General features: G+C 43.4%; 1 protein-coding gene across 2 annotated transcripts; it reads left to right on the top strand.

Moving 5' to 3' along the window:
- The first annotated feature begins 6874 nt into the window (after positions 1 to 6874).
- Positions 6875 to 17688, top strand: LOC115481334 (keratin, type I cytoskeletal 47 kDa-like). 2 transcript variants are annotated; one of them, XM_030220390.1, is made up of 8 exons: positions 6875 to 7535; positions 7963 to 8045; positions 8419 to 8575; positions 11333 to 11494; positions 11594 to 11719; positions 12513 to 12730; positions 14968 to 15026; positions 17327 to 17688. In XM_030220390.1, exons 1-8 carry the CDS (start codon positions 6948 to 6950, stop codon positions 17413 to 17415), a joined length of 1482 nt encoding a protein of 493 aa, XP_030076250.1. In that variant the 5' UTR covers positions 6875 to 6947; the 3' UTR covers positions 17416 to 17688. The 2 variants fall into 2 exon arrangements, with proteins under 2 accessions (XP_030076250.1, XP_030076251.1); XM_030220391.1 differs by lacking the exon at positions 14968 to 15026.
- Positions 17689 to 18106: the final 418 nt, after the last annotated feature.

Here is an 18106-nt window from a genome sequence, read left to right as displayed (position 1 = left end):
GACCACGTGGAAATTTAAGCCTATTCTATAAAATTTAGGCGTACTTTACAGAATACAGATAGGCATATTTTTTTCATGGAATTTTATAGAGTCTGGCACATAGGGGGAAATTTCTACAAATGGCACTGGGAAAAATCTCCAGCAAGTGCTTTTCAGTAAAGAGTGCTCCAGGCTGAATGCCTTTTACAGAATAGCGCTTAGAGCAGATTCCTGCACCCAATTCTGGACATGAGGACTTCTGCCTGTTCAATCCTGGTGTAAATCCTGGCACATAAGTTGGAAGCAGAATCCCGGTATTCTATAGCATTGCAGCTACATATTTGGAATGTCCCTGACCTTCCTATGACCACACCCCCCTTTTGGGTTATACGTGAGACACTTTCAGGCTTATTTTCAAAAGAGAAAGACACCCATCTTTTGACACAAATCGCAAGATGGGCGTCCTTCTCACAAGGTTGCCCAAATCGGTAATCAAAAGCCGATTTTGGGTGTCCTCAACTGCTTTCCGTCGCAGGGACGACCAAAGTTCACGGGGGCATGTTGGAGGCATAGTGAAGGCGGGACTGGGGCGTGCTTAACACATGGGCGTCCTTGACCGATAATGGAAAAAAGAAGGGCGTCCCTGACGAACACTTGGACGACTTTACTTGGTCCTTTTTTTTTACGACCAAGCCACAAAAATGTGCACTAAATGACCAGATGACCACCGGAGGGAATTGGGGATCACCTCCCCTTACTCCCCCAGTGGTCACTAACCCCCTCCCACCCTCAAAAAAATATTTTTTCAGCCTCTATGCCAGCCTCAAATATCATGCCCAGCTCCATGGTACTATAAACCCACTGTACCCACACCTAGGTGCCCCCCTTCATCTCTATGGGCTATGGTAGTGGTGTACAGTTGTGGGGAATGGGTTTTGGGGGGGGTTGGGGGGCTCAGCACACAAGGTAAGGGAGCTATGCACCTGGGCACAATTTCTGAAGTCCACTGCAATGCCCCCTAGGGTGCCCGGTTGGTGTCCTGGCATGTCAGAGGGACCAGTGCACTATGAATGCTGGCTCTTCCCACGACCAAATGGCTTGGATTTGGTCGTTTCTAAGATGGGAGTCCTCGGTTTCCAATATCGCTGAAAATCAGGGACAACCATCTCTAAGGACGACCATCTCTAAGGTCGACCTAAATGTTAAGATTTGGGCGTCCCTGACCGTATTATCGAAATGAAAGATGGACACCCATCTTGTTTCGATATTACGGGTTTCCCCACCCCTTCGCCAGGTGCCCCTTTCGATTATGCCCCTCTTTGGGCATGCAACGTTATAGAACAGGGCATAAAGTAGATGTGCATGTAAATCCAAATTAGTGCCAATTAACTCTAATTGTTAGCACCAAAATTTGCTGCGTATCTGGGCTCTGCACCCACAAATTTAGGCAAACTTTAATAGAATCTGGGGGATAAGCAGTAATTTTGTGACTTATGCCGGTAAGTTGTGGAATTTTGCAAACCTGCACATCTGATTAAGGAGCCATACTGGAAATTTGGCATTTCGAGGTGGCTTTGAATCCTTGAGGTAAGCACAGTTCCCCCCCTTGAGCTCTCCTCCCAAGCCCAGGCACAAACAAGAACTTAGTCATAAGTGCATAAGTGTTGCCATACTGGGACAGACCGAAGGTCCATTAAGCCCAGCATCCTGTTTCCAATAGTAGCCAATCCAGGTCAAAAGTACCTGGCAAGATCCCAAAACAGTACAATACATTTATGCTACTTATCCTAGAATAAGCAGTGGGGTTTCCCCAAGTCCATCTTAATCATGGCTTATGGACTTTTCATTCAGGGCCATTTTACAAAGGTGTGCTGAAAAATGGCCTGCGGTAGTGTAGACGCGTGCTTTGGGCACGCGCAGAATTATTTTTCAGCACACCTGTGAAAAATGCCTTTTAATATTTTTGTTGAAAATGGGCGTGCGGCAAAATGAAAATTGCCGCGCGCCCATTTTGAGTCTGAGACATTACCGCCAGCCAGTGGCGTAGCCACAGGTGGGCCTGGGTGGGCCAGGGCCCACCCACTTTGGACTCAGGCCCACCCAAAATTGTGACACTCTTGCTGAGGCTGGTGGGGATCTCCAAATCTAGCCAGCTGAAGATTTTCTTTCCTTGGGCATCCAGCAGCTCTTTTGAGCTGAAGCTGAGACCAGCCCTTCTACACATGCTCAGGTTTTGCACATGCAAAAGCACTGAGCATGCACGGCCTGCCGGCAGCAGCATCAGTTTGAGGCAAGTGCTGCTGGCTGCCATTTGGAAGAGTGCCGGCTGCTCGAGGAGGAGGAGGAAATCTTCAGCTGACAGGGTTTGGGGATCTCCGCCAGCTCAAACATTTAATATTTGGGGTTTGTGGGAAGGGAGGGGTGGAGAGAGAAGCAAACTGGAGGAGGGCCAAATTCCATGCCCACCCACCTTGGGCTCAGGCCCACCCAAAATTGGCCATCTGGCTACTCCCCTGCCGCCAGCCATTGACCTATCGGTAAAGTCTCACACGGAAATCGGGCGGTAATGACCTAGGCATGTCAAATGCCACTTAGCATGCGTCCAATGTGCGCGTCCGAAAATAAAAATTATTTTTCAGGCACGCGTATCAGACGCGCGCCACAAATGAGATTACCACATGATCCATGCAGTAGCCGGGCGGTAACTCCATTTTGGCGCTTGTTGGGCATGCGTAGACACTTACACAGCTTAGTAAAAGGGACCCTTAGGAAGCTATCACAACTATGTGTTATTTGACGCAAATGTACCATGAATGCCAGTGGGGACATTTTCCTGCCAGTGGGGACATTTTCCTGGATATATATATATACAGTATATATGAGTAGTGACTTTTCTAGAATTGCTACTTACACATACATGCTGGTTTCTATATGTAACTCCATTCTTTTAAAGGTGCAAAAGGAGAGCAAAGCTTCCAAAATTCCCTCCTTCGTATTTTAATAGATATCACCTACAAAAAGACAGATACTATTGTTCACTAGGTATATACCGTATTGTTTCTAATAAACGTCCAGACTATTATTACAAACTGTGGGCTTTCTAAAGTCCAGGGTGGGCTATTAATGGAGGTACCATTTCTGCTCTCCACCCTTCCTGTCAGTGATGACCACCATTTCTCTCATCCATCCTGCATTGCTCTCCTCCAATCTCCACCATCTACCACCGTGATAAACAAATTGCTTTTTTTACCTCTTCTCAGTGTCATGGTACTGGGCCAGTGAGGGGCCTTGAGCATCTGTTCATGATCAAGGCTCCACACCAGTCCAGCTCCATAACCAATCATCACGGGGGTGGGGGTGGAGGAGAGCAATTCTGGTTACTGCAAATTCCGGGGGAGTGGGCGATTATTGAGAGGTATCTAAATTTGACTTTAAGATTAAATTTTACTGGGTTTTTAGTGTTTAAGTGGGGGGGGGGGGGATTATTAGGGTGGGCTAATATTTGAAATAATATGCTATTTGATAGGGCAATGTTTGAAAGATCACAGGCAGGCACAAACATGTTCACCCACAAACAGGATTTGAAAATTATTCTCCTTATTTAATGCAGGTAGAAGTGTGTGAACTGTTTTCTTCCCAGAGAAACTGTGGGATTATGTCGGGCGAGAGAAAGTATATGTGCTGATTTCACTTGAAATTTGCACCAGTACTTTTAAGTGCAAACGTTAAACTGCCACAGAAGTACACACTTTCTACCACCAGCCATATTTCCATCGGGAAATTGTGTGGGGACCTGCAACTTTCTCGGGCTAATTTGAAAGTTGCTCCATCACTATTATTATTATTATTTATGATTGTTATCAAGCTGCAGTGTTCAGTCACATAACTGTGTGTTTTACTCCACACTTGAGTGACCCCCCTGTGATTAAACTAGAAAACTAGGCTTTCTGGTTATGGCTTCTGTTTTCCAAGAGCAATCTTGTTGTTCTCTCATAAGGCCTTTTGTACTGGAATCGACCAACTAGAACACAACAGTTAGTCTTTCAGGCTTATTTTCGAAAGTGATCGCCGGCGATCTTCCGACATAAATTGGGAGATGGCCGGCGATCTCGCAAAAGCGGCGAAATCGGTATAATCGAAAGCTGCTTTTTGACACCATCGCCGCTTTCCCGTCGCCAAGCTGGCGAAAGTTCAAGGGGGCGTGTTGGCGACAAAGCAAAGGCTGGACATGGGCGGGCATGGGCGTGGCTACCAGATGGCCGGCTTTTGCGGATAATGGAAAAAAAAGGAGCATTAATCAGTATTTCGCCGCTTTTACTTGGTCCTTTTATTTTCATGACCAAGCCTCAAAAAGGTGCCCGAACTGACCAGCTGACCACCGGAGGGAATGGGGATGACCTCCCCGTACTCTCCCAGTGGTCACCAACCCCCTCCCACACTAAAACAATAAAACTAAAAACCTTTTTTGCCAGCCTGTATGCCAGCCTCAAATGTCATGCCCAGCTCCCTGACAGCAGTATGCAGGTCCCTGGAACAGTTTATGTTGGTTGCAGTGGACTTCAGGCAGGTGGACCCACGCCCATCCCCCCCCCCCCCCACCTGTTACACTTGTGGTGGTAAGTGTTGAGCCCTCCAAACGCCCCTAAAACCCACTGTACCCACATATAGGTGCCCCCCTTCACCCATAAGGACTATGGTAGTGGTGTAGAGTTGTGGGGAGTGGGTTTTGGGGGGCTCAGCACACAAAGTAAGGGAGCTATGCACCTGGGAGGTATTTGTATGTTTTTAAAAAATGTTTAGAAGTGCCCCCTAGGGTGTCCAGTTGATGTCCTGGCATGTCAGGGGGACCAGTGCACAACAAATGCTGGCTCCTCCCACAACCAAATGCCTTGGATGTCGCCGGGTTGGAGATCGCCGGCATTTTTTTCCATTATCGCTGAAAAACAAAACCGGCCATCTCAAACCCGGCGAACTCTGGCATTTGGCCGAGCTAAACCGTATTATTGAAAAAAAAGATGGCCAGCCATCTTTTTTGATAATACGGTTCCAGCCAGCTGTAGCACCGCCGGCGACGTTCGATTATGCCCCTCCATGTGTCCTTCTACTGATGACACATTCTGGGTCCCTACCACCCTATCTATGTAGCGGGTCTTCTTCAAGAGAAATTTGAAAACTTTAGAGTAGATTTTAAGCACAAAAGGCAGTCCTATCTTTGCCCGCTTAGTTATGCCGATGCTGGCGCTGAATATTCGGCTGGCACCTGCATGACTTCCAGGTTGGCGGCTAACTCTGATAATCAATGCTGGTGCCCAGACATGGCCCGGACATGGCCTAGGTAAGATTCAAAAAGCAACCACCAAAGTGGGGAAACTGAATCCGCCACGAGGAGAAAAGTTAAGAACAAAAAGTAGCATGATCAACACGACACTTCCAAAAAGCCAAGAAGATGAATAATTAAAGGTAATTCTTTAATGAAGGATGAGACTCGACACGGCACCGTGTTTCGGTGAACAGCGCCTGCCTCAGGAGTCTGTATGTTGTCAATGCCAGTAAATAGAACTGAAGAAAGAACAAACCAAATCAAGCCTTTAAAAAGACTAATGATTGGTAAGTGTACCATACAGTAGGTAAAAGAACCAACGAGACTGTGAGGAAAATCGAATGCAATGAGGGCCCAACAAGAAAATCGCTGTGTCAGGTTAGATTCAACCTGCAGCAGTCAACAGCTTTAGCATGAGGATACTTTTTCTTTTCACTAAGGCATTTCAGGGCTACCTGGACTAAGTATTCCTCTCAGTTCTTGCCTGATTCTCTTTGTATTAATGTTGTCCCTTAGTTTTTAAAGATTTATGTCTGTACCCTCGTCTTTAACTCAAATGTTGATTGAACTTTGCAAACCACTTTGAACTGAAGTTCATGAAAGGAGCTATAGCAAATATATACAAACTAAAGTAAAACTGAACAGCAGTTCATTGCTTGTTCTACCACGGGGAGTACAGTTTTCAAAGACATTTGATTGTTCTAAATGAAAACACTCCTGCTCAAAGCACAGGGTTCTGAAGTTCACGATATGCATACTTCTTTAACTTAAAAAAGATGAGTTCTTCGACTATGTTTAGATTGGAGCAGGAAAATAACCTATGTACCTTCGATTTTCAAACACGTGCATTGTTTTATCCCCAAATAGTCACAGGCAGAAATAGTAGGTGTGCGAGACGTATTTTCAAAGCACTTAGACTTACAAAGTTCCGTGAGTAACCTATGGAACTTTGAAAGTCTAAGTGCTTTGAAAATGAGACCCTATGATACAGTGCAGGTCCCATTTGCAGTCAGAAATTTGCAGTTAATACTCAGTTAAAGCTACCTATGTAAATGTGTACATTTCAAAATTGAAGGCCACTGAAAATCGTATCATGATTTATGTTCATGGCAAGCAATTTTCAAGCACTAAGACCATTATTTATCATTCGCTTGCATGTGTGAAGAGGGCATGAAATTTTGTCTGGGAAAAGAAGAACTCCAGCTGAAATGCTGGTTGGGAAAACTTGATTAACATGCACCGGCTTGGAATATGAGATAAAGACTAGTGCCAAAATAGAAAAAGGGTGGATAAAGAAAGATGACTGCAAGCATGTGTGGATGAAATAATGACATGAATGCTAAAAAATAGAATTACTCAGCTTCCCCATAATCAGACTAGGGAAGGCGATATATAGCAAAAGTTTCACGCTGCTGCACCCATGTTACAGCCAATAATAATGAACATCCTAAGGGCAAATGTACAAATAAGCTTATTAATAATGATAATTGATCTATAGGCAAGAGATAATAAGCTGGCACTAAAGGAAATTGGACTGACACACCCTTCCAGTTTTATATATATAAAAGCTAAAGGCTAGCCACACATCACACTCCCCTCTGGAGCTACATTTCTACTCTTGGTAAAGGTGCATCTATACTGGGGCACAATGGCTTTTCAAGCTGGCAGTGTATCGATTAGGAGAGCAGGTGGAAGCATAAGTGGGCAGCATGGAGGAGATAGTTTGTGGGGCCAGGGAGGTAGTGGTGGACATGTTGGAAGCCAAAGTTTGAGAGTTGGTGGTAGTCATGGTGGTTGGCAAGCTGGATCTGGTGGTTGGCAAGCTGGATCTGGTGGTTGGCAGGCTGGATCTGGTGTTGCCCATGCTGGATCTGTTGTTGGCCATGCTGGATATGGTGTTGGCCAGGCTGGATTTGGTGTTGGCCAAGCTGGATTTGGCTTTGGCTTTGACCAAGCTGGATTTGCTGGTAGTGGATTTGGAGATGGTGCTTTTGGTAGTGTCCAAGTAATTGGTGGTGAAGGCCTTTTTCCTGGTAATGAGAAGGAGACTATGCAGAATTTAAATGACCGTCTAGCTGCCTACCTGGACAAGGTGCGTTCCTTGGAGGAGGCAAATACTGAGTTGGAACGTAAAATCAAGGAATGGTATGACAAACACCGCCCTGGATCATCCACTGGTGGACCAGGTCGTGACTACAGCAAATATTACCAGGCTATTGATGATCTCAACAAAAAGGTAAGGAATCACAGCAATCACTGTATATTAACCCTTGTTTTAAAAGCAGCTATAACATAGTAGCTATTCAACCAAATGAAAATAAACGACCCCATGAATTTAAAATAACTCACTGACATCAACCATACTTCACTGGTGACTTTTAACAATTATCAAAATTTTGCATCTGGTCCATTGCACGTAGTTATGTAGCTCAACCTGAGTAAAGAAAAATCCAAACATAACCGTTCCTTTTACAACTTTGACAGGTGAGAGCAGAGATTATTAAATGTATAAATAATCTGTATTAATATGTGTGAGAGACAATTATCCAAGCAAATATGTGTTTTTTTTAGAGGCTGTTTTTGTAAACTGGAAAGGAAAACTATTAGTCAGTCTGTACCATCAGACACTGACATCTTTCTCTGTGCATCCTCCTGTCTTCTAGATCATTGATGCTACTATTGATAATGGTCGAATAGTTCTACAGATTGACAATGCCCGGCTGGCTGCTGATGATTTCAAACTGAAGTAAGTGGAACAAGCTATTTTGATAATACTACATGTCTAAACCACATCATGTGAAAGAAGAGTTCCTTAAAACTGAAAACAGCAGCCAAATCTATCTCCTTTCTCTGTCTAAGCGCTTTGTATTAAGGTCACCAAAACAACATTTGAAAACGCAAACATTGCCATAAATCCAATGACCATAAATTTATGCAAGCTCAAACAGCAAAGGAAAGTTTGCATGTAACATTTTCTATACTGCATTTCATGCAGCACCACAGGGCTGAGAATCCAGAATTGATGTTTGTTGGGAATTAGAAAAGGGGAAAAAAAAACCGAGCAGGTAAATTTATTTCCATTCTAAATCATTTTTTTCTTTTTTGATTTCCTTGTTCAGGTATGAGAATGAACTGGTGCTGCGCCACAGCGTGGAAGCTGACATCAACGGTCTGCGCAGAGTCCTGGAAGAGCTGACCCTGACTAAGTCTCACCAGGAGATGCAAGTGGAGAGCCTGACTGAGGAACTGCTCTTCCTCAAGAAAAACCATGAAGAGGTACGAATACTTCCTAATTTCTTGCAAGATACTCCTGGGTGCTGCCGATATTCAGTGGCTATCTGGTTATCTTAGGACAGCAAAGAGGCATTTCTAATGTAAACAGGCAACTGCACAGCCACCATAGCTGAATATTGGTGGCACTTGAGTAACCCCCGGTGGTCACTCCAGACTCGGATATGCAGTGCTAGTGCTGTGTCTGGATGGGGGTTGGCGCTGGATGTACAGGTCAGTTCATGGCAACCAGCGTTTAAAGAAATGCTAACTGCCATTGGGTGAATATAGTCCCCAGATTAGACTGCAATTTAATATTCCCTTTAAGCACATTTTAAAAAAGAAAAACACACATATTACAGTTTTCTTGGTGCACCAATTGGGAATATTCCCAACTGTCCTTAGCAAAGGTATCCATGAACTTGACATATGCCTATCTGCAGACACCCCACTTCTTTCACTAGGGCAGGATTAAGGCATAGGTAAACTAGGCACATGCCTAAGACCCACATGATTAGGAGGGGCCTGTCAAATGGGCTGGTTCCATGGCTCCCAAGGAAGATTTTTTACCTGGCAAGTAAGCTGCTGGCAGAAAGAGAAATGGGGTCACAGGGACCAGAACTCCCCCCCTCCCTTTACTCACAGAGGTCTTTCTATGGCAGCAAAAATTGGGAAGTGATACTTCTTACCTGCTGCTGCTTCTTCCTCTGAAGTCAGAACCATCCAGAACCCCACTTTGGAGAGTTTTTAAATGGAAACACAGGGAAGTTACATGGAAGTACTTTTGAGACAAATAGGAGGGAATATTTTTTTCACTCAGCGAATGGTTGGGCTCCGGAACTCTTTGCCAGAGGATGTGGTGACAGTGGTTGGCATATCTGGGTTTGGACAGGTTTCTGGAGGAAGAATCCATGGTCTGCTATTGAGACAGACATGGGGAAGCCACTGTTTCCCTGGGATTGGTAGCATGGAATGTTGCCACTGTTTGGGTTTTTGTCAGGTGCTTGTGACCTGGCTTGGCCAATGTTGGGGGCAGGATTCTGGGCTGGATGGACCATTGGTCTGACCCAATATGAGTATTATGCTGACATCGTATCATATCTCTGTTATTTGAATTTCAGTGCTGTTAAATGTGTATATTTCTGATTTGTCCTATTATTAGGTTTCATTTCCCATTTTCAAGTTGACCTCATTTATTGTATTTATATTTGGTCATTTTACTATTGTTCTGCTGTTAACAAAATTGTACGTTTGATGTTAAACTGTTCCTGCTGTACACCGCCTTGCGTGAATCTCTTCATAAAGGCGTTAATAAATCCCACCAAATAAATAAATACTTATGTTGGTGCTGGGGAGTGGCCCTCATGTCTGTTTACTTAATCCCTTCCCTGTCTTCCACCCAGTTTTCTCCTAGGTCCATAGGCTCATTAACTCACTCAAACAGAACAACAATGTGAGGGGTGGTGGGTGGAACAGCAGGCCATAAACCCTGATTTAAAAGGATCAGTTTAGAAGGCTGTCACTGTGTGGCTTCTCTGAAGGCTTACCCAGCCCCTATTTTTATAATGTTTTGGAGGCCATTTTAGTAGGCTTGAGCAGTGTTTATACAAATACTTTAAAAAAAAAACCAGTTGTTATCATTTACAGCTGCTCATGTGGACTTAGGCTTTGGAGGGGTGACTGAATGGGCAACTGTGCCTACTTCTCTGGTGCTATAAATGCCTCTTTCTGCACCCATAAGAAACAACATAAAAATAATCCCCTCATGAGGGCAATTTTCAAAAGCCATCTGAAGATAAAAATACACACAGGTGGTTGTTTTAGTGGGCGTTAGTGTCATGACTTATTGTTTAGACCTGAGGCTCTCAACCCAGTCCTCAGGATACAGCCAGCCAGCCAGGTTTTCTGGATACCCACAATGAGTATGCATTGAGACTACTACTACTACTATTTAGCATTGAGAGAGAGCTTCATACAATGGGGGGTAGTGCATGCAAATTTATTTCTTGCATATCCTGAAAAACTGACTGGCTGGGTGTGTCCCGAGGACTGGGTTGAGAATCCCTGGTAGATCATGCTTGGCAGTTTTCAATGTTCCAAACCTTACAGTAGCATAAAATATAACATAACAAACATCATTAAAATCTGGGACCGAACACATTAGAAAACAGAAAATCAGCAAATCTGAAATCCAATAAACATGACTACTCATTTATATGACCAAATAGCCAAGCCTTTAGTGATTTAGAGAAGATCCGATTGTCTTTGACTGCAGCTGCTCTCTTCCACACCCCAGAAGTTGATGTCTAGGCAAGCACCTACCCTTTCTAATGGTAAAGCCAATCCTATCATGATTGGTTTATGCATTTCTTTAAATTTGCGTACTGGTTGAGTAGTGGATGGGATTAATGCCCCAGTACTATGACTGGGCTCTCCAATGCCTGGAGCATGTTAATTGCTCACTGTTTGCCCCCCCCCCCCCCCCAATTCAAATCAAGATCCTTGGCACCATCCCTCTGTCGTTAGCTCTAGGCTTCCTGTCTTGGAAGGCTGGGTATGTAACTTGACAAGTGCACGATTTCAAGGTTCCTTATGTTGTATATGTTATATTATCGACAAACTGTGATATTTTCATTACTTGTCCTCCAACAGAAGATCAAAGCTCCTGGATAAGACAATAATACCTGGTAATGAAAAAGAAAAATTCTCTGTTTGGCACTGCATGCCTGCATTTAAAGACATTTTCCTTTTCTCTGTTTCCAGGAGGTGAAAGGTCTGAAAGGAACCCCTGTTGGAGATATAGATGTACAGATGAATGCCGCAGCAGGTATTGATCTTACCAAGATCCTGAATGACATGAGAGCTCAGTATGAAGGTTTAGCTGAGAAGAACCGCAGAGAAGCTGAAGAGCAGTTCCACAAAAGGGTGGGTGATTCTTGTCTGGCCTACTCTATCAGGCAAAATTGATAGCAGAAACCCATTTTATTATCAAGAAATTTAATTTCTTTTCTTTTGTCCTCTCAGAGCGGTGACCTGAAACAACAGATTTCGAGCAACCTTCAGCAAGGTCAGACCAGCAAAACCGAAATGACAGACCTCAGGCGTTCTCTTCAGGCTTTGGAGATAGAGCTGCAGTCATTACTTGCCCATGTATGTGCCAACTCACTTTAGACAGCTTTTGTAATGCAAAGTTTTTGAAAAATGAAGCCTTTGTAAGCAGGCTAGCAGAGGAGGGCATGAAAAGCAACGCTTGTGCATGCATTTTCTAGCAGTTTTTGACTGGACTCCATTAAAAATTACCTCACTCTTGTTAGATTGATCATGTTCAGTAGGGTTGGTCTATATTCCACCTTTCCAACCCCTATAGCTGAAATTCTCATCCCTTCGAATGAACAGATAGATTGAACTAGACCCAAATGCTCTGTTTACATGAATCGACAAGTGCTAACCAAAAAAAGGTGGAATAGCACATGAGTTTTCAAGACCACTCAGGTCCCTTCTTCTTCAGATGTGATAGAGCTGTAGTATTACCTTTTCCCAGCAGCATGTCTTTCGTCAAATTTTAAACTCTTCCAGAAATTTCTGAACTCCAGTACACTACTGCAAGGATGCAAAGGAATGCAGAAGAACTGATTTACATGCTACTCTGCGTTATGTTCTGAGCTTTTCTTATTTTAACTGGGCATATTTTTTTTTATTATGCATTTTCTGAAGTTTCCTTTAAGTTCTTTATGGCCATTCTTTACTTTTTTAAGTTACTTTGGTAAAGCATTTTTCTAGGAGTTGAGAGGCTCATACTGAAATAAGATTCACTATTGAAAATGTAATGGCTATAGGAAACATTATCCATGGTTGGTGAGCATACAATCTATATATCTCATGGGCAAAAATTGTGCTTTATCTGTTTGATGGGCATCTTCCTCTTCCTCTTATGCATTGACAGAAAAAATCTCTGGAAGAAACCCTAGCGGAAACAGAAGGGCGCTTCTGTCTTCAGATTGCGCAGATGCAGGCTACGATTAGCAGCATTGAGGAGCAACTGGCAGCCATAAGAGCAGACATGGAGCAACAGAGCTCGGACTATGAACAGCTGCTAGACATCAAGACCCGGCTGGAGAAGGAGATTGAGACCTACCGACGCCTGCTAGATGGACAGGGAGGGTAAGCAAAAGGCACTATTAGAAAAATAATCCTTTCAGTTCCTAAATTTCAATTCCAATGTTATCGCAATGAAACCTAAGCTCACGTGGCTGCCCTTCTTTGGTGGTATGGTTTCATTTGGACCTGATATTTAGAAGCTCTTCTCCAGTTTGACTACTGTAGCCTTTGAGTTAAGAGCTTGTGCCTAAAGGGTCCTTTTACTAAGCTGCAGTTAAAAGGGGGCCTGTGCTAGCGTCAGCTCATGATTTTTATGTGTGCTGAGGCCCCATTTTACCGCAGCAGGTAAAAGGCTGACTTTTTTTCTCTCTCGACAAGAAATGGCCATGTGGTAAATGAACCATTTACTGCGTGGCTATTTTTTTTTTCGGGGGGGGGGGGGGGGGGGTAAGGGCTCCTGCGCTAACCTGGTGGTAACCACCGCAGTACATAAATAGAAAATATTGCTGGAGCGCCGGAAATGGTGTGTGTTGGAGGTGGGAACTACCGCCGGGCTCCTGCAGTAGCCTGGCAGTCGTTCCGGATTGGCGTGCGGCAAGTCCATTGCCACTTGCCAACCCTTTAGTAAAAGGGCCCTAAAGTTCGGTGTGTCCTTCAGACTTATGCTAGTATTCTATAATGCAATTATATAATTGCCTCATCCTGGTGCCTAACTTTATGTGACCTATAGAGACTTATCCCCTACCTGGAGAGTGCAGGGTGGTGCATGGGTGGAGCATGAGAAGTTTGAGAAATGATTCAGGCGGGAAAAAGGTCGCCCTACATCATCAGGATAGTTATCTAGATAGCAGGACCAAATATCGCCACTGTTCGGACACCACCTGGGCTGACAACTATATCCTGATTTTCAGCACCGGCCACTATCCAAATTATAGTTAAATACCGGAGTGGACATTTTTAAAACATGCAGACTGAGGTGTTAAATATTGACCCATTTATTTTTACCTGCATTATTTAGGAAAACATAATTGGGTGAATATTCAGCCCGCGTCAGACAGTACTTTTTAAACGCCATCTGCCATAGGCTTTTTATTCCCAGTTATTGAGCGCTGGGCTGTACCTGGATACCACTGCTGAATAAAGTTGCTGCTGGTACTTATCTGTGTACTGGAGGTATTCAGCCAGTTAGTGGACTGCATACCACCATTAACCAGGTATCTCCTGGCTCTGTCTTCAGCCGCCTCAGCAGTACCCAGATAGTGTCACGGGAGTCCGAATAGATATTAATGTCACTGAAATTCCAAGTACGGATCCAGTCAATAAAACTTACCCAGGTAGGATCTGGATTCCTCCTGAATAACAAACCCAATACATTTTAAGTTATAAATTTGATTAGGGCACATAAATAAACTGAACCATGTATGATTTTTTTTTCTTTCATATACACACAGACACAAAGCATTCAAACTCAATATCAACACCATTTGACTGCTATTTCTTCAGAAGCAGCAAAGTCCATGGCTGTGAGCACTCAATATCTGTCCCATAGTAAATGACAGCAGATGTAGCCCAAATGGCCAATACAGTCCACTTTGGGTAGACGTGCATATAAATTCCCATTCAGAACCCAAAACCAAGTCCCCCTTACCTAAGCTATTAAAGTAATATCAATTGTCTTGTAGGATTGTCACTGCCAGTCCATGTCAAGGCAAGGCACAGTGGCCTAGGTGCAACCATGACTAAACTAGGCCAAGAAGTTTGAACATGGCTCTCATGACTATATACAGCTTGCTGAGCAAGCCCCAGCTTTGTCCCACTTCATGCAGGCTGTTGTAAAAACAGGATCCATCTCCTTGCATGGAATGGAAATAGATGGCATTGATTTGTCTTCTTTCTTTTGACATGGAGTTACATGGCCATCCAAATTTTAGTTTGTTAGAAATTCATTCTTCTTTTCAAAAAGAGGAATCTACTTCTGGTATCCTGAAGACCTCATAAAATTCCTTTGTGGAGAACATGAAGGATTCTTTCATTGTACCACTGAATATTAACTACTTGTAGTTGCTTACTTAAAGCAATGATTATATTACTGCACTCTCTCCTAGATAGGGTTTGGTCACAGTTTGAAAATATCAATATTATGATACAAAAATTTGAAAACATATTTGCAAGTTTCAGGACACTCACGAATACTTACATGGTTATGGCCTTTTTACTGACTTGCACAATCATGTTCAATTTTTAGTGCCATTAATAAGAAAATAGGAAACACATTTCAAATCTTAATTTCTACGTTGCAGGTCAGGATCTAGCAGCAGTGGAAGTTCCTCAAGCTGGTCCTCGGGCCAAGCTGCTAAAGGTAATGAGCTTCTGCAAGGGCTCAGCCTAGCATAGGTGTAAGGAAGAGAGGGCATTCCCCCCTCCCACCCAGGGCTGGTGGTAGACATTCAGGGGCCCAGGGCAGAAACCGGGAAGGGGGCCCAAAAGCTGGCCTTCAGCCTATGTCTCCTTTAGCTTGAAGCAGGTTTGGCATCCCCTATAGTATGGGGGCCCAGGGCAATTGCCCTGTTTGCCGCCCCCTAACGCTGGTCCTGCTTCCTCCTCCCCCCCCCCCCCCAGCATTTTCTTGGGTAATGCAAAAAATTACTATGCCCCTCCCTTGGAGAAATTCCTCCCTACACTACTGCAGCCTGGCGTCTCTCAGCCTCGACGCCAGGCCTGTTTATAAATTCAGAGCAAGCCATTAAGAATTTGTAACACCGTTTTTTACTACTAGGATGGCAGGACTACAAACTGCAAAACATTTTGCGCCGGACATCAAATAAAAATATGGAGACTGATATTCAAAGGGTTTGAGATAGGGCATGTTTACTAAACTACGCTAACCAGGTAGTGCATAAATTAGTGCATGAACACAGTAACCTGACATGACAGTTAGCATGTGCTAATTCACATATTTTTGAGTGGTAGATACTTATTCTGTAATGGAACCCAGGCTCTTTTATAGAATGCTAACGTAATCCGCTATCTGCATGCCTAACATTTAGCAACTCACAGTTACACCAGCCATAGACCTGGCTAAATGCGAGAGGGGCACACCTAACCTACAGTATTCTATAAGTTGCCTGTGTAAGTGGAAGCCCCACCTAAGTACCGCCTATGCTCCTCCCCTGTGCACGCCCCCTTGCAAATACACACTGTGTGTGCTAGGTGGCTATTTGGAGACTAGCACATAGGTGCCCAGCTAGCATTTACATGAGTATCTGCTAATATTCTAAACATTTACCTGTGGAATGCAGCATAAATGTCTGCACCTGTCTAGGTTATACGATTCCCTTCACCTGCTTAGTGTGTTATGAGGTGAGAAATGAGCAGGGAACGGGTATGAGCTACGCATTGTGGTTAACCCAGATGCATGTTTCTCTACACTTACCACGTGGTAAAGTAGTCTTCTGTGTGGCAGCTGTATAGGGACATGTTGTGGGAACAAGAGAAGGCCCAGGCTCTGCACTTAATTCACGTTCATTTTTGTATTTTATGCCATGGTAAGTGCAAACCTTTACCACACTTTAGTGAATGGACTCTTTGAAAATTTACTAGGGCTGAAAATTTCACTAAACTCCTAAATTTAAAGGTGCCTAAACATTGGGTGGCAAGAGAGGCAGATTTAGGCAGGGGAAGAAAAATTACTTTACTGTTCATTTTCAGCAGTAGACACTTTAATTAGGATCATAAATCTAGGCAAATAAATAGCAGACCTAAATTTAGAAGTATAACCTTTTAAGCTCCTAAATATAGGTGAATTTTCAGTTGAAAACATAGGGGGTAACATTTAACCTTAAGTGGCCAGTGTTTTTTTAAACACTGGCCATCAGGGTGTTTTTTTTAAATACTTCTTTATTTAGCACCAGGCCTTACCCAGACACCAACAATGAATATTCAGGTATTTGGCAGTGGCTAGCAATTATCCAGGTACCACCAATATTTAATGCTGGTACCCCAATAGCTATCTGGACAAGGTGTGACAGCTATTATACTATCCTAAATTGCTCAGATATTTATCTGGGTGCCACAGCTCCACCCCAGACTGCCCTGGCAGTACCCGAATATGGGCTAATTGTACAACATAAGCACATATGTTATTGAATGGACGAGGGAATACAGTATTTCTAGGATGGGTGGGACAAATTGCTTGTTCTTTTGGCCGCTGTCGGTGATAGGGTGCTGGGCTTGATGGACCCTTGGTCTGTCCCAGCATGGCGATGCTTATGTGCTTATGTACTAATATTTGTGCACGTATCACACACATAAATGTTTAGAATATTGGCATTTATGCATGTATGTGTGCACATACGGTACACATATGAATCACAACATTTTGCCTAAGCGCCATTCCTTCAATATGTATTTAACTTGCATAGTGCGTATCTCCAAGGGGGCATACACTTTTTCTTTAATGCCACTGAAAATACATGAATAAGTAGTTTTTATACGTTTAATGGCTGCTGCTAAACGCTGAATATCTAACCCTGAAAATAAGAAGCAAGCGATACTAACAAAATAAGCTCAAGTGCTCGCTATCTACATAGGTGAAAAATGAAATACGCTTTATCAGACATTGGAAGAGCGCTGTTAACGTTCTGAATCTTTGATTTTTAGTACCAAACAAGGTTACAAAAGTGAGAACAATTATTGAAGAGATTCATGATGGAAAAGTCGTCTCAACCCGGGTTAAGGAAGAGTCCTAATGGAAAGGTTATGTCAACCCACTAGAAGGTTGCTGATTTGGAGAAAGGGAAGATATCATGCTGCATTCTTCCTTCTGAAGCCAACCTACATATCTGCAAAGGAGACGCCTGACCACTTTCCAAACTGCCTGCCCTCTCCACCTTCCACCCTCTCTGGAAAGATCTACTGCAAGATTTAGAATTTTCTTTTTATTTTAGTGGGAATCTTAAAATGAAGTGCTTCTCATTTCTCTTTGCTTGATGTTTCAATAAACTTTCTGCTGCAAATTCTAATTTGTCTCTTTATGGTTATTTATTTATTTATTTATGGGTTACTTATATCCCACATTTTCCCACTCAAGCAGGCGCAATGTGGCTTACAGAAAATTAAATAGAAGTACAAAGTTAAAACTTAGGCAAATATACAAGAAGCAAATAGAGGAGGAGAATCTAACAGCGTGAGCTAGGCAGGGTAAGGGACAGGGGATGCATCAATCAGCAGAGTAAGTTGGGGAGTAGGTCTTGGCAAAGAGGCATGTCTTTAACAACTTCTTGAAAAGGGCATGGTTCAGTTGAGTTTTAAGGTGGCGAGGTAGTGCATTCCAGTGCTTGGGACTCCAATAGCGGAAGGACGAGGCGAAGATCGTCTTGTACTTGACACCCTTACAAATTAAGGAGTTAAGGAGCAGATCTTGAAAGCAATGCACTCCTG

This window comes from Microcaecilia unicolor, chromosome 12, assembly GCF_901765095.1.
Source record: "Microcaecilia unicolor chromosome 12, aMicUni1.1, whole genome shotgun sequence".
Classification (NCBI taxonomy): domain Eukaryota; kingdom Metazoa; phylum Chordata; class Amphibia; order Gymnophiona; family Siphonopidae; genus Microcaecilia; species Microcaecilia unicolor.
This window is presented reverse-complemented; position numbering and strand designations above follow the sequence as displayed.